At 42.0% G+C, this 23732-nt stretch overlaps 1 protein-coding gene across 7 annotated transcripts in view; it reads right to left on the minus strand.

Annotated features, from left to right (window-relative positions):
• NCKAP5 (NCK associated protein 5) overlaps positions 1-23732 on the minus strand; it is a 417071-nt gene that overhangs the window by 213792 nt on the left and 179547 nt on the right. For all 7 annotated transcript variants that reach the window (XM_083865018.1, XM_083865017.1, XM_083865019.1 and 4 more), the window contains one exon: positions 21566-21643. In XM_083865018.1, coding sequence (XP_083721144.1) covers positions 21566-21643 — 78 coding nt within the window. The remainder of the gene's footprint in view (positions 1-21565; positions 21644-23732) is intronic.

Genomic DNA, 23732 nt, shown 5'->3' on the forward strand with positions numbered 1-23732 from the left:
AAAAAAAAAAAAAAAAAGCATGTGCCTAAAATACAGGATATTTAGACAACTTTAAAATTCAATTTAGCTCACAGATTGCAATCGCTGCTATTCATGTATGCCTGTATCTCCATCCTGCTGCTTCCACTGGGAAGCTGTGATCCATCTCCTCCTCAGTTCACAAGGATCTGCCTGTAAGAGCTGGGACCCAGGCAGGCAGGCAGGCTGCATTCACAGCAGGCTCTGCTGCTGTAGCCCCATTCTGCCTGCTGAGGATCCTCTAACCCAACTGCTCCACTGCCCAGCTCACTCCAAACTGAAGCGAGGCAGGAGATTTTCAGGCTTTTAAACCAATAGGAATTACTATAAATAACAAGTAGGTCAAGACCATGTTTTCTCTTGCATTTTCTCTCGCTGACAACAAATGATCCAATTCTGACCCCTGCAGGTTCCTCATCAGGGTGGTACAGCTGCTCCTTTGGGGTTGACAAGGTGAGGTGGCACAGCTCCCCAGGGGCAGCCCCAGGGAAAACCCAAACATTATTTTCCAGTCACCCTGGTCTGTCTCCTTGTAACCTCAATCACAACCTTCAACAATCCTGCAAGTGCTATATGATTTTCCACAGATGAAAGGGTTCTTTTTCTTATAGAGAAAAGAAGATGTTTAAGCTGTATTTATTGAAGATATAACAATACATACCTCTTCCTTATTTTTAATAAATTAGCAGTGTTGATCAGCTTTCTCTATAAAGCAGCAGATGCAGTCTCTCAGAAATATGTATTTACTTACACTACCTATTAGGCAGTCAAAGCAATAAATTAAGACCTTTGATGCAGTCTTAATCCAAATTATTTCACTGGTTGACTGAGTGCCTCACCATTTGGAAAAGAGCTTTCACACATCCTATCCAGACCTCACTGATGCTGTAATTTGTAATAGCACTGGAGAAGAAAAACAACAACCCAACAAAAAAAGGGACAAGTCTTCTGCAGGCAGAGGGAAGTTCACTACTGCTTCAAATGGGAAGAGAAACAGCTGTGATTTCATCCTGTCATGTAGGAGCTCTGCATCTGACACATTGATTGGGGTAACTGGAGGGAAGAGGATCATGCCATGCCTAGATCCCCTCAGTGCCATCAATAAATCCATGCCTGGCTGGAACTGTGGGTTATATTTTAGATCTAACGACAGCTCTCATTAATTTACCTGTTCCCTCTACATAGTTGTATCAGCAGAAAATTGCAGTAAAACAGACCAGAACTATTTATTACATGCCTCACACTGAGGTTTTATCCAGCTACTACTAAACAAACCAGGTTACGGTTCAACTTAACTTGGATCTGACTCAAAAATACGTGGTTCATGCTGCCACCAGAAAAGAGAAGATTAACAGAACTGAAAGGACCAACAATAGGGTTTGTGTGCCAAAAGCCTGACTTCTTTTCCTGTGTTAATCTCATCAGAGACACCCATGACTGAAAACCTTGTGTTTTGCCTACCATCCTTAAGACTATCACAGCTACACGCTGCCAAGTGAAGATGTTAAGGAGATTAATCCAGACTCTAATAATATTTATCTAAGTATTGTTAAAAATATCTCTCTTAGAAAAGCCTTTACATGACAAGGGAGAGATAAACTCACATATTGATATATCCCAAACTATCTAACCTCCACCCTTGCACAAAACCCAGAATCAGGCAAGAAAATGCACAATAAATAATAAAGCACATTTTCATTACTCTAGGAAGTAAATCCATCAGGGACCACTGCCACCATTTGCTTTAATGGTGCACACTACACCAGTAAGTTAAGAGCACTGGCTTTTAACAAAAATATATTTCAGTAGTTACAAAAAATTAGACTCTTTCTTTGACACAAGTAGCTCTACCCTAGAAAACAAGTCCCAGTAAAATAAAAGATTTCTAACATCTGTTAACACCACACTTACTCCCTAACAGTTTTACAGCTTGGTTTCACCCCTCACTGAAAAGCATGCTGTTGCAGATCTTAGTATCTTTCTCCACACCTTCTTTCACACTTTGCAACACCTGTATCATGAATCTCAAGACTGAACAGGTTGTTCCACTGCATTTTTTTTCCTTTAGTTCTGACACTTTCCTACCTCAGCTTTATAAACTTAATAGAATATCCCTTTGCAGTTAAGTATTTTCTGCCTTTGATTAATTCCTGCAAACCTGCAGTTCTCTTCCTGAGCACAACTTCACCATTTTCTTCCAAGAGGAAGCACATCAAAATTCAAGAAGGTAATTTCCTTCCTCCTCACCTGCCAGGATCATGTTGATGTTGCAGTCCCACCTCTCACCTGGTCACCTTACTCTTCCTTAAAGTTCTGCTGTCCTTGGTTCCAGTTCCTTGCCATACAGGTCTATTACAGTCTTTCCCGCCTTAAAAACAGCCATCCTTGATTTCACTTCATTCTCTGAACACTGAACTACACTGCCACACATCCTCATCCTTCTTCCATGTCTTTCCTATCAAAACACCAGAAGTGGTGTTTGACTCTCTGAAGTTGCAATCTCAGGAACCAACTCCTAACTCCTCATCTGGGAGCCATGAAGTCCCTCCTCCTCTCAAATTGGGAGCTGCTTTACACGGAATCCAGAATAGGAAACCTTGGGATATGTTGAGACTTCCTGGGTTTCAGACATGGAGTTTGGACAGAGGCAGCCCAAGGAGACATCAGTGTTTGTAGGGTCCTGTTACCCACCAGCCACACTGGGACCTGTAAGACACAGTGCCAGCCATGGAGGCTCAGCAGTTTTGAAGCAGCCTTTCAGATAGCCAGCCGAGTGAGACTGTCAGGCTCTGAGAACAAATAGAACTCCTAACATCAAAACAAACCTCTTCTCACTCTGACTAACAATTCCACATTTTTCTTTGTACCCTGCAAGTCTAACTCTCTCATCATTTGCTGAGCTGTGTTTCACACATACAGCGTGAAGTTTGGGAGACAGACATCCTTTGTGGTCATATTTTAATTCATTAGATGCATTTGCACTGCCAATTTAATGTGAAGAGAGGCATTTTTTCAGTGAAAACTTGACGGGCATTAACTTTTAAGGTCTTGGGCCTGCCATTCATGATAGTGTGCCTTGATTTCCCCTTGCAGCTGTGCTCCAGGACAACACCCTGAGCACCCCAGATACAACAGAGATGCAAGGTCTCCAGCAGCTGACTCTTTGCTGCATGCCCAGGACAAGCAGCTGGTGCAACCTCTTGGGCCAGCTGGGAGATGAAGTGGAGGTGTGGTCCTGGACCCACCAGGGATCACAGCAAATAATCCAGCTTTTTCTCATTTGTGCCATGTCAGTTGGTAATACCCATGGCTCCTTGTCTGGGCTCTACTACAGTGCCAAAGCAAATGTAAATAAAATTATTTAACAAGAGTGAACATTAAAAGAAAATAAATCAAACCATCGCTACATACTACAACACTGTAATTGTTCATTTCCATAAGGTAACATTGAAAATGGTGATAACTTACTCATCTCCAGGATACAAGCTCCAGCAGTAGTTGTAAAGCCAGTGTTACTTGAGAGGGATCCCTGCAGCAAAACTTAGAGCAAATTGTTCCTACGTTATGAACTGCAAACACCCATCTCGACCTTAGATACCAGAGGCATTCCCAGCAGTCCTCTCTACTACCACGTGTGCTATTTACATGAAAAAATATTTTTATATGTTTGAATGTTGGCACGTCAGATTCCCATTAACACCACCAGGAATGACTGCAATTCCATCTCATGTTCGGGAGCCACCAGGAATCAGTTTATTGCAGATGCCAAGAAGGCCAAGACACAACACATGGTTACTGTGGCTCCGCTGGTAGCTCCAGTCTTCTCCCCAACTCAACAGAAAGATGCATTTATTGCACTGGGTTTGGCCTGCATTCCCCCCTGACCACATGTCACACAGGTGTGCTCTTAGTCAGGACACTGCTGCCCTTCAGGGTGCAGTAAGTCACGGAGGTCATCATTTTACAGATGCCAGCTGGCTCCTATGCTGAGACTAGGAACATCCACTGGAATGCACAACACACACGGTGGGCATGGAGAAGAGGAACACAGGCAGTCAATTCAAAGGAGGGGAGAGAAACTGAAAGAAATGGAAGAAAAGTTCTGTAAAGATTAACATCTGTTGCCACAGAAATGACTATTCATGACAACGAAACCTGAAATTAAAATTTGAGATGCTTAAAACATATAGCTCATCTTCAGAATAAAAAAATAAACCACTCAGAATAAGGATGTGGTATAGTCAGGCACAAATTACTTTATCATCATCAACTACACAATGGGATAAGGATTTTAGCTTCCTGTAGTGGCTCAGACCAAGAGCATGGGTAAAACCTTGGCATGGAGAAGAACTGGGAGGATTCAAGTGGACATAATGAGAGAGCAGCTGCATTGTCTATTTAGAACAACACAGGCCATCAGGAGCCAAGAGCCTTTTTAGAGGGGTTTATACACAAAGCAAGGGAAGTTATTAGAAGGTGGTACATGGATAGCAACTGCTATATGTTTGGCTCAGACACTTGGAACCACATGGATTTAAGAGAAATCCTATAAAGAGAGACAGGGAAAAGAAGAACACTTCCTTTTGTTCTTTCATAGCACACAGCAGTGTTGAGAACTTTGTTTCTGTAATATATCAAACTTTTTTTCCCCCACATATTGTTTTTTTTCTTCATGATCTTACATTCATTTTGATTATTCTGGGGAATAATTTATGTTTCAGATGCCAACCATCAGTGCACACACCCCAGCAAGATGCAGAAGTACTTGATTCTCCTTTATAAGCCATTAATTTTTGTACTTTAAAGATTCTCCCTGCAAAAAAGCAAAAAACCCTCCTATGTTAATTTCAAATGATAAGTATAGATGAAAAATGAATCTCAAAGAAACAGACAGCTTGAGGGTTTCTGACATAAGTCTTGCTGCATAACTTCCTCTCAAGGTTTAAATCATTTGAATATATCAAAACTATATATTTTTTAAAATTCCATTCACATCAGCTTGAGACTGTATCAATCATCTAATGTCCTAGTACTATCAATTTTTTTGTCATTCCTAGGCGTTTCCATTATATGAGATCTAAATATTAAATAGTTAGAACCAAGAAACAGAATTTTGCTGCTGTAATAATCCCTCCAGACCTTCTTCAGAATGGAAGCATTGTCACAAATTTTACCACCAAACTTCTGTTTGATGTTTTTACACAAATAATATTAAAACCGCCCTTTCATTCTCTCCTTTCTGAGCAGTGGAAATTCTGCTATACTGCTCTGATAGCCTCAACTTCACCATGGTGCAGTTTCAGGTGAAAAAAGAGGGTTTAAACATCCATGGAAACATCAGCCAAGAGCAGAAACATCATGCCTGTGCCCTAAATACCATCCCAGGCCAGTTCCATCACTCCATGGGATTATGTTTTAGCTAAATCACCAAACTAACACCAGCTATTGAATTGCACTTCCTGAGAACTGGAGCAAAGCAAAAGTGGATTGGGTTGTTTTGGGTTATTTTGTACAGCACCTCTTTGCAAGCTACAAGTGAACAGAGTCACCCACACATAGCTTTGCATGCAGAGTAGCCTATCTATTTCAGTGCTGTAACTCTAAGGTTAAGCAGGTGTCTAACTGGTGGCAAAATCAGGGTCTTAAAAGGAAAATTAATTAGTGTAAGAAGTGGATTTATGCACAACACCTGGCTGCTGCTGCTGCTGGGCTTATCTATGTAAGAATTTAGCTGGTGGAGACAAGCAGTGGTGTAGCAGTAATGCTCTACAACAGTTGTAACCAACCCTACATGGCACAGAAGAAGAAAAGTTAACCATTAATAATTATTACAGAAAGGGAAGTTCTTTGCTAAAGAAAGAGGGCAACACAAAATACTACGAAGCATAAATTTATACTTCAGCAAGAAAAACCTGTCAATAAGTGCGTGCTACATGAAATAAACTGCAAAAATGCAGATGAGAAAAAGCTGAAGTGGGAATAAATTCCCTAGGAAATACTCTAAAAAAGAGACCAGATTGAAAAAGCCAGAAAGTACATACAATAACATAGAATATTTCTGAGATAAAGTATAATAAGGTATGATAAAGTATTTCTGAGAAAAAAATATGATGATGATGATTTCTGCACTGTCCATGATGTTCAGTGAAAGGGGAAGGTGCAAGAGATGCTGAAACCACTGTGACCATTTTATATTTTTTGTCCTTCCTTCAGAGCTGTGCACTAAACATCCAATCCATCCTCCCTGATCCGAGGAGGGGGGACACACCATATGGCTGACTTTAACCGCATAAATTGTGCGCTGTGACACGAGTTGTGGGGCTGCTCCAGCCACACAGCCAAGCTCCAGATCCATGGATTGGGCGGAACGGGGATTACACCACACGCTGCAGCCGCTCTGGGAACAGGCAGAGCTTCACACAGGGGCAGCTCCAGCCTCATTCCACACACTCAGAACCCACCAGTCCACAAGGAGCTCAGTGAGCACTGCAAACCTGGATGACTTGAAATTTTATTGGGGTATTTGTAATGAACAGCAGCCTAATAATGTACTTTTCCATACTGCTTCCCTGCACAGCACAGCAGATTTCAGGTTCTAAAAGAAACATGTAAATCCACAGCAGCAGAAACCTGATGACATTTTTATTCTTGCTACTGGCAAGCCCCATGTAATGCCAGTGGCATTAATCCCAATGTTCACTAGCAAAAGGAACTAAGTCCTGGTGAATTCGACCAAGGGCACTGGTTGCTTAAAGCTGAAAGGGAATTCTGTATTTAGCTTATATGATTTGTTTCCTCTGTTAATAAGAAGTGGAAAAACATTTGTGGTATTCATGTGGCCAAAAAAAAAAAAAAAAAAAAAAAAAAAAAAAGTATTTTTGGTTCATCACCAATGACCAGCATAAAAATGCATAAAAAAAAAAAAAAATCCTCAGCATTCTGATAACTGCCTAGCTATTCCCTAACCACATTTAAAACTCTAGACTGCCCATTCCAGCATTTCAGTGCAATTTTTATTGACCTACTAACCTGTAACTCTGGGAAGCCTGGAGCTAAGAATGCAATAATGGCTAACAAATACAAGTCTCCAAACAGAGTGTAATAACCTTAAGTAAACTACTGCCAAGCAAAAGTCCTGCAGATCAAACAGTTCCCACGAAGCCTTATGCTATTAACTAGCAAAAGAGTCCCATGATATCTCCATAGTCATGCACAATAACAGAGCACTGTGCTTCTGTTTACTTACATAGCTTATCTGCAATCCAGTAATGTATACAGCCAGCCCCTCCGATGTAAATCACTTCTCTATTTCATGGTACTTCCCTTGTTAAAACTCTGCTAGCTTCCTAATGATAAACAGGGGGTTTATCTGGAACATCTATTTGTAAGGGATGGGCAATGGACACTTACAAAACCATTTCAATAAGGGACTCTATCATATTGTTACATGGAGAAAAATAATTGCTAACATGCAAAATAAAGTTTGCAACAACATGGTATTTATGTGGCTCTGCATTTTTCCAGCTTCAAGGCCCACTCACACTTACTCCACCTTATTTCTGTCACTCCCTGGGTAACCCCACCTTGGAGACGGATAGTGGATGTAACACCCTACCAAAGCTAAAGAATCAACAGCTAAAAGCCTCATGGCCAGCAGTGGGTCACTCAACATTCTGCACTGACCTCACACCCTACTGCTCTGTGTGCTTCAACTCATCTCGGAAAGACCCCTTCTCTACCTAACAGACTTCTTCCAAGAGGACAGTCTGAACCCAGCCATCAGTGCAGTGTGGAGGGGTCAAGCCTTAAGGAATCAGGAATAAAATTAACACAGAAATAAAACTCATTAGGATGCTCCTTCAAGAGGCACAAAACGAGAAGAAAATCTGCTGCTGCTGAAGCAACAGGGCTCGGGTGCAAACCCCGGGGATCAGGGAAGGAAGGGCAGGGGAAAAGGCAGGGGGAAAGCCAGGGGAAAGGCAGGGGAAAAGACAGGGGGAAGGCAGGGGAAAAGACAGGGGGTAAGGCAGGGGGTAAGGCAGGGGGTAAGGCAGGGGGTAAGGCAGGGGGTAAGGCAGGGGGTAAGGCGGGGTAAAGGCAGGGATAAGGCAGGGGGAAGGCAGGCGCTGCCCCTCTCCCCGTGCCCAGGAGGGCTCAGCCCGTGGCGGGGCCGGGGCAGGGGGCGGTGCGGGCTCCGGTCCCGGCCCGTTCCCGGAGCTCTCGGCGCGCACGGACCCGGCCCCGGGGCGCCGCTGGCCGCGGCAGGGCCGGCGGGGCGGGGAGGGGAAGGGAGGAGGCCGGGCCGGCGGCGGGATGCGGCGGCAGGTGCCTCCCCCGCCCGCGGGCCGCGCCCGGTTCCAGCCCCGGCTCCGCTCAGCGCCGCGGCCTCGGGCGGGGGAGCGGCGGCGCCGCCGGGGCGGGCGCGGGGAGCCGGGGAAGGGGAGGAGACGGCGGCGGCGGGGCGGGCAGGAGGCGCGGCGGGCAGGTGAGGGAGGGAGGGAGGAAAGGATGGATGGATAGATAGATGGATGGATGGAGGAACGGACGGACGGACGGACGGATGGATGGGGCCGCTCCTTACCTGGGGCGCGGTGGCGCATCCTGCGGCGGGCGGGGGCCGCGCGTCCCGGCGGGCCGGGGATCCCCCCGCCGCCGCCCCCGGCCTGGGCAGAGCGGCTGCCGCCCCCCGGGCCGCCCGCCCCGGCCCCGGCCCCGCCGCTCGCCCGCTCCGCTTTGTTCCGCCGCCGCGGCTTCTCCTCCCGCTGCCGCCGCGGCCGCGGGACGCGTAACATGTGCCTGGGGAGGGCGGGCGGCCGCCCGGGGTGGCACTTTCGGCGGGGCGGGGAGCGCGGCGGCCGGGCCCCTCCGCCCCCGGGCCCGCCGAGGAGCGGGGCTGTCAGATCCACCCCATCTGCCGCGATCGCGATCGGTCGCAAGTGAATGGCTCCGGCAAATCTGCGGCGGCGGCGGCAGCAGGGGCTCGCCGCGGCGGGGAGGGGGGGTGGGGGAGGCCGGGCCATTGTCTGCGGCGGCCCCCGGGTGCCCCCGGGCTGGGGGAGGCGGGCGGGGGCTGCCCGGGGCCAGGAGCGGAGCGGACCAGCCTTGGCCGAGCCGGGGACGGGCAGCGCTGCCGCCTCTCTGCTCGCACAGCGTGGGGAAAACCTCCTTCCGCACGGCCCCGGGTGCGATGCTCCCCTCGAACTGGTGCCGTCCCGTCCATCCTCGAAAGTTTGGAGAGAGGGCACGCGGTGCGGCGGAGCCTGGGTTGGGATGCTCCAAGGGACAGCGGCTGTGCCCACCATGATAGGGATAGGGATAGGGATAGGGATAGGGATAGGGATAGGGATAGGGATGGGGATGGGGATGGGGATGGGGATAGGGATAGCGATAGGGATAGGGATGGGGATGGGGATGGGGATAGGGATAGGGATAAGGATAGGGATAGGGATAGGGATAGGGATAGGGATAGGGATAGGGATAGGGATAGGGATAGGGATAGGGATAGGGATGGGGATAGGGATAGGGCTGCTGGGGTCTGGTGTGGGACACACAGGTGAGAGTTCACATGGATGGAGGCTCACAGACATGCACGGCACGCTTTTAAACCTCACACTACATGAACAAGCAGTTCCAAGAGAATCGCTGAAAGTTTTGGCATCTGTTAATCCAAAAATAGCAAGTAAATTTTTTTTTTTCCTGGTTGGAAGAAAATCGAACTGCTACGTGATGCAGTTTTCTGTAGGTACGTGGTGTGTGTAAGAGAAACTAAGATACGGTACATGGGAGAGAACCTGAGTGAACATGAGCAAGAGTTCAGGCAGGATTTCCCAGTTTAATGAGACAAAGTGAGAGATGGTGGAAACAGGGTGAAAAAAACTGACATAATGCAAATGAGACACGGTGGGTACACTGAAGTGAAGAGACTGCAGGAACCAGGGTGCAAAGAAAATCCTCATCCATGGTGCTGGGACAAGAATCAAAAGGTAGAGCTCTATCTGAAAGTTAAAGACAAGTACTGGAGAAGCAGAACTTCAAAAATGAAGGTGGCAGGAGGTTTTCTGGATTTTGAATTCAGAGGTCTCTTAGCAGAGGAGCTCAGAAGAACAAATAAATCATTGGATAATGCTGAGATTTTACTCAACAGGTTAGCTGTGGCTGAAGACAGTGCAGTAAGTTGCAGAAGGAATCTCTTCCTGTGGTGATGCAGAAAAGTCTTTGCAGCAAAATGTGTTGCTATGGTGTCTTGTAAACCCACAGCCAGATCTCTTAATGCAGATTTTCTCCCAGGTTGGCAATTCCTTTTTCCAGTGTGGAAATGAGAACCTCCAAAATTACTTGAATCTGTCAAACTTATAAGTATCTCCTTTCCAGGACACAGACACCCTGCTCTCTTCTGAGACACAATTGTTCAATTAGTCAAAGATCTTGGGCTTAATTAACTGTAATGGGGTGAAGCATAAAGTCTGTACTACACTGTGAATCAGAGTAGATGATACAGTGATGTTCTTAAATACTGCAGAAGCTGCAAAGCAGCATGAGACAGGAACTGAGAATCATGGCAGACAAGTGGTCCTCTCCAAATCCAGTAGAATTTGGGGTTTCCAAAGAGATTATTATTTTCCATTCAGACATGCTAACATCATTTAAACCATGACCCTGTCTGAGTTTTAACTGCTTTGTTGTGTAGGAAATCACCTGGAGCAACTCTTGAAGGAGCCAGTTTTACCTACTGAGTGGAAGATATGTTAATTTTCTGTTACAGATATGTCATTTTTTCTATTTAAATAGAAAAAAAATCCCAATAAAATGTAATTACACTACAATGCCTGTTGCTTGAATAGACAACCTAAACCTCCTATCCAGACTCCTTTCTAATTAGTGATTGAGACTCAGCTAACACACGAGTGGCTGTGTTGGACTGTCCAGAAAGTCTGTGTAATTCAATGTCATTTCTCTTCACTGGCAAGCCCCAAATATCCAGGGGAAGATCCAGCACTTCACCTCTCTCCAGTCCCCTGGGAGCTCAGAGATCTGACCCAAGCTTGCCCTCTGTGTGTTCAGTACATCTCACTACTCCTTTCCATGGCTGTCCAGCCTCTAACTGAACCCACATACACTTTTTAAAGTCTGTGGCACCATGTTGCAGATGCTCTGATCCTTGTTTTCATGAAAAATCTCTTCCTTTCATTTGTTTTTTGATGTGCTGCCTGTTTTCACCCGACAGCCTGTACTTCTTGCATTGGAAGAAGTAGTGGACAAGCAGTTCCTCTCCATGCTGATCACATTTTAGCTTTCATTCCTCTGCCTGGGTTACTGCTTTTTCAGACTGAAGAGTCCTAGTTGTTCCATAAATGGAACAATTCCTGCTTATGACTATCCTTTTCTGTCCTCCCCTGAACTTCCCAGGTTTTTTTTTACATATTTTCTAAAGTGGGGGACCAGAACTGCCACTGGTACTCAAGCAGTAAAATCACAGGCACAATCATGGTCCCTTCCTAGGTGTGGTACTGTAGATCTTACAGTATTAGCCTAGTCAGGGTCAAGTCTTTCTATGAAGTCTGTAAATTACTGCATACAAAGTTTCTGTTTGAAGACCACGTTTATCTTTCCATGAGTCTCCTTTTCTGAATTCCGAGTGAAAACATGGAATGGTTTCACCAAATCTGCTAGATTAATAGCAGCTAAAGAGACAAAAAAAAATTAAAAATATTGCCAGCCTGTTAATTATTTTCAGGCCTAAGCTTACATTCACTGAAATCAAGAGTGACAGACTTGGTCTCTTACTCTGTAACTAGAAGTGATTTAGAATTGAACCAATATTTATCTACAACTTAAAGCTATAATTACAACTTGAAAGTGTTTTTTATGCACATCAAGCTGCACTGTATCTGACTGCTGAGATACTGTTCTTCTGTGTCTCTTTAAGATTAGTAGTATCTCAGTTTCATATACAGCAATAAGTACATGTTCCAAATCATTATTTCTTGTCCCTAGGCTTGCACAATTTTGTCTAGCATAGACATTTACAAGATAATGCACCAGTCTTCAAACAAAATTCATGACTTGGCTCACCATTTCTTCTGAGAGATACAAATACTGCAGTGCTCATACTTCAAAACACTAAAATGAGGTAGATGATAGCATTAGCTCAATACATTGCTGGTAGCCATAGTTTTAAGTAAACCAACCTAACAGCTGGCCTAGGCAAATGCAATGATTTGGGGGATTTTTTTTTTTCTTTTTTTCACAGGCACCAAACTACCATTGGAGGGACAGATACTTCCTAAAATGATTTCTGATTCACAGCTGGTATAATGTGCATGTATGTGGAGGTGATGTAGCTCTGCTCACTGCTGCATTCTGCAGCTCTTCCAAATGGGAGAGACCCAGGAAAGAACAGGTTTGTTGGCAGGTTGGAGGTGACTGATTTGCACAGTTGTCAATAACGCCAAAACAACCACGAAACCTTTAAGACAGTCTTTGCTCCACAGAGAAACTTGATCCTTAAAAATCTGGGAAGGGGAAGAAACCTCCCAAAATGCAGTTATTAAGCTTTACCCATTTCTTGTCTTTTTATTAATAGTCATATATTTGCTCACACAGGGCTGAGGCTGTGTGTGGGTGACGTAACACCAGATTTTCAGATGTTCTACCCCAAGGTTACCGGCGCTTAACACCAGCGGTGTTGAGGGCTCTGTTAAACAGAGCAGGGCAGAAAGCACATGAACTGACATCATTTATAGAAACAGTTGCTCTTTCAGCCTGACACAGGGCACTGTTCAGTGAGACCTGAGGCAGGGCTGCCCTTTTGAGGACTTCAGCTCTGGGGACGATTGCCTGCACAGCTGGGAAAACTGCCAGGCCAGGCTGTTGCACAAAGAGCTGTGCAGCAGGAGCTGACAGGGACACTCGTGGCAGGAAGAATCAGTCACTGGAGGAGAGGTTGCAGAACAAACTGGTCCCCAGTAACCAAGCTGGAATTTCCCAGTGCAGCAGAACTACAGGAAGACAGGCAGTCTGGCTGCTGCCTCATGCTGACATGGATTAGCATCAGCTTCTGCTGGTAATGGCTACATTCAAACCAAAAAGGATTCCATGAAAGTTTTCTCTGGATCTCAGGGGAATTAGAATTTAGATTCTTCATGGGAATTCTGAGTATCTTTTGAATTGGCTGAATAAAGGGTCAAGTGCAGCCCCTTGCACATTTCCACATTGCAGCACAGAAGTGAAGTCATGACTTTACTGTCACAGGGAGGACACAGCATTTGGCCATTTTTTCAAAAATTTGCAACAGTGTTATTAGAGGAAAGGAGGAGAGGAATTGAGAGTGTTTACAGCCTCTGGTGTGTTTGTGGACCATTTCTCCCAGGGCTCTTCAGGAAGATAGATACTTCCTTGGCATTTGAACTCTTCCAACCATGAGGAGTGGAAGATCATAAAAATACAGGAAGTCTTGTAGGGGCCACAATAAATGTACTTATGTCTTTCAAAATGGCTTCAGAGGCTTTTGGCTTGCCTGGCAGAGGACTAAGAATCTACTGAATGAAAAACAATAGTGGATTTATTACAGCATTATCGAGAACTGAACTGGGAAGAATTTGTAAGGTAATATCAAACTTCCTCAATACAGGGCAGTAGGAGCAGTGCTGATTCTGGCAGGGTGTGGATACAGATCAGCTTCTCCCTCTGCCATCTTTAAAGGTGATCCATAAATGACAGCAAACTAAATAACCTGCCAAAGGTGACATCTTACTGCAAAGTATTTGGTGGAGACCAATCTGGGTTTTTTCTTTTTTGTTTATTTGAATTATACTTTCCGAATTCTGCTTAGCTAATCAGGTGGTAATAAAACTAAGAGCCCTGCATTTTGCAAGTTTTTATTAAATTTTGAAAATCTCAGGGGAGTATCTACATAAGCAAGAGTTAGCAAATTGTGAGCTATGCAGATTTAAGTAGGAAAAAAATATGCTCATGTCTTTAATATGTGATGAATGCTGCTTTATATTTGAAACCTTGTCCCCAGTGGAACCCATTACAATAATGTTTATACAGGTTTATGCTATAAATGCATGATATTTTCCCTACAGCAGAATATGTTGGAATTTACTCCTGATTAAAAAAAAAGTGTGAATGGTGATATCCCAGAATCTGGATTGCTATGGGCACAATTATGTCCTTTTATTAACAAATGAAGCAGTGAAAAATATAATTTGTTAACATAAAAAGGACTTTGTACAGCAGGCAGAATTGATAGAAAATGCACCCCAAATCTCCTGCACCAGGTATGAACTGGAAGCCAGCCAAATCCTACAGAATTCAGGGAAACTGGACCTTCAAGTGCCAGCCTCACACAAAGCCTGGACAGAGGTGCTGACTGTCATGGAAAAAAGTGGGAAGATGACAGTGATGGATCAGCACACAATTAAATAGCAGGGATAAGTGGTGTCACAGCAGGATTTTGACTGCACGGGTGTCCTGCTTTCAATTCAAGCAATTTTTGTCCTGTAACAGGCCCAGCCACATGACACAGGGTCTGTGTCCATGGTTTTCTCTATGTGAAAAACCCAATGGTTTCATCAGCACAGGAGCAACCACATACTTTAAAATAAACTCCCTGAAGGGAACAGGACAGAGCCCTTCTCTCCTGCTCCCCTTGCCCATCCCCTGACAGAAGACATCATTTACTTTATACTGTGGAGTGACAAGGGCCAAGGACATCAGTTTGAGAGGAGACATCCAAAGAAAGGTCACCTCTTCCACACCTCCTCATGGTGTGAACTGTAGACACAAGAAAACCCTCTCCCAGCACACAGCAGGGGATCAGGTTGCCATCAGGTGTGTTTTAAGCTTCAGAGCTTTTTAAAGATTCAAGTAGGAATATGGGAACTTCATCCCTCAGACTGAACAGGCTGACAGTACACAGAGCTGTGACTGTACACAGCAATGGATCACACATGGATCTCTTGTATAAGCTCCATTACTTTTCTTTTTAAAAAGGGAATTATTATTTCTTGTTGCATCCTTGGGGCTGAGGAGATGAAAACCATTTCTTGCTTTGTGTGGAACAATGAGGCCCTGTTCTCACTTGAGGTCTTGAACTCTTGCTTTAATGTAATTTAAGAAAACAAAAAGGTTGGGCATTACAGAATGAAATAGAAATGCTAAACTTGGTTATTTAACTTCTCTTTCACAAGTGAAACTCATTTACAAGAAGAGGTGCTAACCTGACTTCCATGACTTCTTATACACTTTCTCTTTGGCCTTTTCTACATCTGCCATCAGCAGTGCCCTATTTGTAGACTTCATCAGTGAAACAGACAGTAAGGTACCATTCCTTTAAAAAACACCAAGTTAATAAATTTTCCTTTTCTTTCTTGAACTCACCATGCCATCTAAAACCCTATCTCATAGCCTTTGACTGTACAGTACTCATTCCTGTAATACATTTTGACTTTCTGGTTTTTATAAGGGCTTGAATTCTCAGTTGTTGCCTTGATATAAATCCACAGGTTTTCCTCTGCCAAATAGGAGCCAGGGCTCTGTGTAAAGATAAGCTGTTCACTCTTAGAGAAGACTTCAGGGAAATGCCACTGTTACTCATCAAAATTATTCTTTGCTCTGTGAATAAAGCCAATAACATAATTGGAATTATCTGAGGAGTGAAATATGATTTAATTTGAGTAAGCATGGCTGTGTGCAGGCATTAGTGGAAGAGTAAATTCAGCACTGAATAACAAAATGAGACTCCGGTCAGTGTTCATTTGGAAATGTTTGATTTCTAAAGAACGGGGTAATCTCAGAGCACCAGCATCAGATAATAGAGTATTTGTTTCTTTAGGTCGTTGTGCTGATCTGATCAGTGTTTCCCCTGAAGCTGGGTGCTGTGTCAGAGGAGCAGGTGCCCTGAGGTTCCCCTGGGCTCAGCCCTGTTCCCCCATGCAGTGACGCAGCAGTTGTGCAGCGCCCGGTGCTGCTACCTGGGCCAGGCTGCACTGCAGGGGACAGACAAAACCCTGCCACTCACACTTAGCCTCACACAAAACCACTTCAGAGCTCATTTTTCTTTTTTTACCCCTAACCCTAAATAGCCACTACAGTAATATGTATATCTGCATAGACAAAAGAGTTTGTTCTTAGAAAAAAAATCTAAAACAAATGCAGAACCATGCCAGGATTATACATTTCATTTCCCAGCATACAAATGAGGAACTAATTTAGTCTGGGCTGTTCGTGCATTTTGCTTTTAACAAACATCCATATGCCAAATAGACCTTCCACATACTTCCCTGCTGGAGTTTTTTTTTCCTTTCAACTTGGTAGGGAACATTTGTGATCCTTATTCTACCAAATATATCTAAAGAATATACTTTGCTCAAGGCTTTCTATTTTATAATTTAAGAGAAACAAAATCAATTCATGGCTCTGGCAGTCTCGCTATTATGACAAGCATACATCTGTGCAAAAATACTCCAATCCCTAATTAATTACAGAATGCTATTAACATTTTGTAATTTAGCATTGGTTAATTTATTTAATTTTATAAACACAGCCATATGAAGTTACTTTTTATGGACCACTTTTTCATCTTTTGCCTGCAGTTCTGAAATCTGGGTAGTTTAGAATAGATACAGAGATATTTGCTTGTTGTCAAGATTATTTTCTGTTCAGCTGGTTCTCAGTCCTTTATGTAATGACTTCAATACTGAGGCTTGACACTTCTCTCCTGACTCATGCAGCACTGATGAGCAGTGTTAATGGGAGTTTTTTCCAATTAGAGGAAACAGGCTGAGAATCATGTTCTTTAAAATTAATACTTTTTATGAATATATAATGCCGATCATATTTCTCATTTACCAAGGCACATCAAGTTGAGTTTAATTTTAAGTCAGCTTAGTAAATACTTCACAAAAATATGCCCTGTTGGAGTTAAAATGGCTCATTGCTGAAAGAGATTTATTTATTGATCTGGTAAAGAGCTGCACATAAAATTACTATCAGCTTTAATCAGATGAGAACAATTATTTTATACGACTAATTAGTGGAGCTAATAAAAAATCTGAGCAGGTATAAACTTCTGTGAAGCATTTACATTTGATTGAAAGACCAGACTTGATTTGAACATTGAGATAAATCCTTAATGTTTCCACTGCAACTGCAACAAGTGTTCTAACAGCTATTCAGCCTTTTCCTGTGCTTACACATTCAGTATTTATAGTGGACTTACGTTGTCCATCAGGTTCATTTGTAATCTTTAAACTATCCTCTCTTACTTTTCTATGACCCTATTAAAAATACAATCTAAAAGGCAAACAGTAAAACCTTTGCTTTTCTCTATATTCAAGTTGCTCTCACACAATTTGGTCCTGAAGAAACATCTTTTGTAGCTGTGGTGTGACATGGGCACTGCACCGGGGAGCCAAAGGAAGCAAGTGGTTTTCTTTCACAGATAATACAGTGACAGTGCTTTTTGTGGCTTGTAACTACATCTGCACTGCTCACTGAACCATCCACATTTATGCTTAGCTAAGGAAAAGCACATTTGGCCAAAAATAAAATACATTTTTAATTGGTATCCTCATGCACATATTTAAACACCAATCCAACATCAATGCTCATGTGAAGCAGTACTGTGAGCTCTGTAATACAACTCCATAGCTTTATATGGTTTTTATCTACATTTTTGTGTGTTTTTTCACACATAAGGTAACAAATCAGAAACCTCAGCTTTGGAGAGAGATGTATGTTACAATGTTAGCTGGAAGAATCTGAATTAGTACCTGAATGACTCCTAATTGACAAACTCAGTTCTACTCTACCTCATTCAACCTCAGCTTCAAATATTATGGAAACTAAAGTGTTTGCACACGTTTTACAGATCTATCATATACATCCAGCAGTGCTGTAGAGATGTAGGAAAAAAACTCCAAAAAACCCACAACCCCAGCAAAAGCAAAGACTGATGAAGAGACAAGAGTCAGGCTTTAGTGGATAATAGCAGAAAACAGCTTTCTCCTGACTTTATGTGTTGTCAAGATGGTACGACCAGACAGGTGGATCAAGAGGCAAAGTAGAAGGAAGACTCATGTTCTTACCACACCTCACTAACCTCTAATGATGGACTACAACAACAATTTTGGAAGACAATTAATTCCAAATACAGTCTTTAACTCACATTAGCATCGTAGACCAGGGGCAATGTTTGTTATAAGAACTTCAGGAATGGGTTAAAATGGGGGTTTGGCCCCAAGACCTGGCTGCTTACACCTTCATCTCCCTCAGGCCAAGTTACTAAGCCCTGGCGAGAAAAATATACTTGTGCAGAGCATGACCTTATTTAGTTGGGGCAGCATTTGATTTTTTTCTCAGCCTTCATTACTGTAATATCATACACAGGGTTTTTCCTTTGTGTGCCATGCAACTTATTCCCCTGAGATTAGTCTTTTTCTAGTCAAGCAGTTTAAAACTAATCACAGTTGTTATTTTAATCTGTGCTCACCATTAAGAATTCTCGCCGAGCTATTCTGCTTGTTAGCAATTAAGGCTTCCCAATGGAAGTTCATGATTACAGCAAAGGCAACCTGTTTAATACTTGGCACCTCTTTAGTACACAGGCATTAAAACCAGGAGCACAGAAGCATGCTAATGCTGCTGATGAAAGCAGAGCAGATCTATTTAACAAAACCCTGTTTTGAATATACAGCATAGGAGAAATGCAATGCAATCATCATGTGCATTTCTGGTCCCACCCCTCTGTGTTTTACATTACTGTAATAAGGTAAGGAAGTGCTGTTTGACCTTCATTAACTTATTCCATATTAGTCATGTCTGAACTGCAGCATATCCTCAGGCTTTCACCAAAGCAGACTAAAGTGTTGGTCCTGGTTCCAGTAGCACTACTAATAGAATTCCCTGGAAAGGTCTCAAGACCAAGGTCTGACCTTTGCTTATTCAGGCAAGCATCCAATGCTGAATTATGACATCTTTCTTCTGTTAAGAGAATTAGTAATTGCTGCCACTGATCGGTGTGTCAAGACTTAAAAATTATGATCTACCATCAAATCAATTAGCAAAGACTGCAGAAGCAGATTTTTGCTTCTCATGTTGATTGTCCATGTGATTTTGCCATAAAATTATACATTAGCTGAACTAAAGAATTAAATGACTAGTTAGAAAACAACATTGCAAGGGGGTTCTACTCCCTGACCCAATTCTGTCCTGTTTAAAGCTATTTCCAGACAGGATAGGGCAGAGAAATCCAAAATAGTATTTTCTTTTCCTTTTTTAAACTGATACATGGAGATGCCATGTACTGTACATCACTACTACTGTACATCACCTCCGGTGGTAAATGTTGGTGATTTACATTGTGAGGGTCAAATTTATCTCATGTTGGTAAATGTGTTTACCTCCAACCTGAGAAATAGAGGAACCACTGACAAGTGAAATATGCGATCAATAATGTGAAAATAACTACTGTAAAATGTCCAGTATAAGAAAAGCTGTGTTAATAAAGTCTGCATCTTCACAAACTACTGATGCACCTTCCCTTGTTGTAGTCAAGGCTTTAGGAACAAGGCATCTGAAGCTGGGCTAGAGGTCTGCTTTAGTGGAAAGCCATAAAACGTGACCTAACCATAGCCAGTCCTCCTGGGACAGCAATTACAGCAATAAATGTTCCACAGCAGATGCTAATGCTGTGTATAAACAGTCATCCTCTAAACTGAAAAGAAATTTTGGCCCCCACATGTCTTTTAGGGTCCCATTGTAAGTGTGGAAACGTAAAGGAAATGTAAAATTGATATGCACACCATGGCATTGGGTTTAGTGTCCTCTGCCTGGGGCTGGGCACTATAAATCTGTGCTGGCTGTGAGTGGGGCTGGAAGAGCTAAATGGGCAGAATTTGTGTGTGTCAGTTTTATGGGCTGGCCCCAGTAGAGCGCGGGGTATCGGTCAATGTCAGGTTCAGCGCCCAGTGACCCACTGGGCTCACATCGTGGCAGCCACAAATCAAGAGCATAATGAAGGCTGAGGAGAGGGCTCTGCTGATTTATTAGGACATCTGTCTGGCTGTAGACAGCCCAGCACTGCCCCTGTGTAGTGCCAGCTATTAGCATAATCCTCACCATGAAACTTCTCAGAGATTTGAAAGAGAGGAATAAAGTGTTCAAAGAAGACTGGCTAAACCACAAGGGTTTTTCTTGTAGTGCTCATTACCAGGCTTAGCTTTTTATGCCAACACCCCATAAAAAACAATAATAAAAATAGAAAATGTTATAAATAAATTGGTTTTAGTTTTTCAAAAGCACTGAATTTTCAGAGTACATCTGTATGTCTGTTTATAATAGTCACTACCCCTGCTACTTTTCAAAGACCTTTTAATGTTTTAACTTTTTTATTATTCATTTATATTTAATCACAGTAGTATCATCTGCATATCATGTTATCACCTTCATTCTTACAAAGTTAGTCTCCTGAATTCTGTAATGTTAAATGAAAACTTCAGGTTTTTTGTGCTGGTTGTATTTGGCTGCTTTTTAAGAAAATCAGAAATTAAGCACAAACTTTCAGAATTTGCCTATAAATAAGAGTCAATCTCATAATGCTGTAAGCTGTAAATGCTGTGATATTACTTTATACTGTATAGGTCAAGAAGTTTGTGAGGTGCAGAACAACTAACACTGGCACGTGCAAAGTTGCTCTTTTTTTGTACATGGAGAGGCATTCACCTGAAAAATCAGACAGATCATTATTTCTCTCTTCATCAGAACTAAGGTGAAATAGGTTTCAGTCTATGAACATTAAATTATTCCCTGAAGATACTTTTATATTTGACTGTGTTTTAAAAGACTGTCACTGTTCATATGGCTCCAGGGAAAAAAAAAAAAAGTTAAATACTGCATTAAAAAAAATTGCTGTGAATGTTGAAGGATTTTTTATCACCGCTATTATTCCATTTTCTTTGTATTAAATGTTATGTTAGATAGGATTTGAGCAGTTACCAGATTTGCTGTAGGCAATATAGAAACACCCACAAGCACGTGGCAATCCCTTCTTTGCTTAAGTCAGGGTGAAGTCTGGGCAACATGAACAGAGAAGATGTGTGAAAATCCAAACTATCAAGAGCGCTGCAAAATTGTAAACGCGTTTATTTTAGTTTCAAAACTCTCAATTGGTCATGCTGCTATGGTGGTATTTTGGCTGGATTTTATGTGCCATTCAATGAAAACACTTATATTTAAGGATATAAGAGAATTTCTGAAATCCAGTCCAATTGAAAGAATCTGCAGTAGAGTTCGCATCCACTGCCTAGAAACTTTAACATGAATAAACCTGTGCATGTGTGCAACTGCCCTGATTACCAAAGGCATGATTGGACTCGTGTGTGCTGCCCTACTTATCTCATGAGGTAAGATTTGGTAGTTTGCAAAGAATTAAAAAATGGAGAAACTGAATACCCAGTCATTCATTTGAACTCAAAAATGGAAACTGTGGATTGCAGTATCATTTCCAAAATAGCAACATAAATAAGTATGTGTGGCACAGTACTTGCCTCCATAAATTCCAGCGTTGTTCTTCCAGCTGAGTCACTAAATGCTCTATGTATTTGTTGGAGTCCATGTATTCCTAAATGAAAAAAATATTAAAATATTACTTTTTCAATGTTCAAAGCATTTGTAAAATTTTGAGTAAAAAACTGTCAGAGTCAGTTTGTGGAGTGTACTTTGATTTTGCTCCCAAAGTTATCCCATGTACATAGAAATCACAGTGATGTAGAAATCTAGATGAAGTCCACATTTGGATTCATATTACGTGAACAGGGCAGTAGGCTAATGCACTCTTCAGAGATTATTTGAGAGGAAGACAAGAGGCACTGAGGATACACAAGCAGCACAAATAAATTAGTGTACATATAAATTCATATCCATATTCCAAGCCCAGAATAATCTTCCCTTGATCCAGACTGAAAAATAACTTCCCAGCAGTGCAGTCACTGGTTTTGGTGCACATTTTGTTTACTTTAGATATAAATCAAAGTGAACTGAATATTTGACTCAAATATTTATTTTATGGACAGTATGAAAAATACTATAGCATGTACCCTATTTGAAAATGAAGCTATAACTCAGCTTCTATATTATTTTCCAGTCCAACTTTTGCAGATGCAATAACTTGCAGTATCAGCACTATGAAAGCTCCTCTACTTGTGTCTAGACAGGATTTCTGATAAATAATCTTGACCAGATGAAAAATTCTGATTTTTTTCCTACTGAAGCCTATTCTTTAAACTCAATGCAAAGAGATGATGTTTATTCTCAGCAGAGAAATCTGTCAGTAATGGAAATACACCACCTCATTTCCAGGAGGAAGGCAATATCAGTGTTATTTATATCAAATATTTCAGAATGAACCCGCAGAATAACGTGATATAATATGATGTATTTGGATGACAGCAGTAACAACACAGTCACATTACTATTATTCTGAAAGTCTATCAGTAATGATATAGCTGTCCTGAAATATCTCACCAAAGCAAAAATATGTCTCAAACTTCATACTTCAGGAAATTGCAAGTATTGAAGTACTGCATAGAACAGAATCCATCTTCACTTTCTGGAGACAAAAGCTTCATTTTTATAGCTCCACTGTTTTACCTTTGGACTCATCACAGAACCACTTTGTGGGGCTCCTGTTTGTATTAGAAGTTTTCTCTTTACTATTATTATTTCTTCTGTGAACAAATATGGATTTTTGTTGCAAAGTAGTTGTTTCTTCTGAGCCATTTGTCTTCATGACCAGGAATATGAGACAGCCACTACAGGGACTGTACATCATTGTGTCTCCTCCAGGTGAAGATAAATGTTAGCTGATTTTAATGATCATAATTTATATATAAATGTACATTTTTATTTTTCAGGACTGGAATTATTCCAAGGGATTCTGTGTTTCTGTCCACAATAATTTTTTTTCTTGTTCAGAGAGATGGAGGGAGGGAGAGTGGTCCTGCAAAGGCACAAAGAAAGGTCCCTGGCACAGACAGGATCAAGAGTAGGACTCAGCTCCCAAGGAGCCTCTGCAAAAGCAGCTCAGCCATATCCTGTTCATACTGCATGGATTGAAAAGCTTTGGGTATTGCAAAACTTTCCATTAAACTCTGTGGTTGCCCCAAGTTTAAATTTCATTCTAACTGCTGTAAATAGAAGCATCACGTAGCTATTCCTTTCAGAACACATTAAATCATGTAAATCCTGAGAAACACAATGACCTTCAGTGGCAATTAAGCAGGAAGCTTCTTCTAAGCTAATTTCTAGTAAAATCATTCTGCAATACATGTATATTAGTACTCACAAAATATATACTGTACAAATATGTAATGATGATTAGTTGAAGTACTAAGTTCTTTAAAACAAGTTGTCTATTTTATTTTTTTTACTACAATGAATCTGGCATAAATTAGTATTAATACCTTTACATCTTTTTAATGTAATATTAAACAATATTCCTGATTTATTCATCAGTGCACTTTGCCCTACAGGCAAAGATAGGATCAGCAGTTTTATTCTGCATAATTCTACCAGGATAATATAAAAAACCCCATTCTGAAGCAATTTTCTTAACACTGTTTTCTGGAAATAAGGACAAAGGGGAAAAAGAAAGCACAACTGCTGCCTCAGTGTGAAGGTTTTCCTGTGACAAATCAGAAATATTATTCTGT

The sequence above is a fragment of the Zosterops lateralis genome (genome assembly GCF_965231275.1).
Source record: "Zosterops lateralis genome assembly, chromosome: 7".
Classification (NCBI taxonomy): Eukaryota; Metazoa; Chordata; class Aves; order Passeriformes; family Zosteropidae; genus Zosterops; species Zosterops lateralis.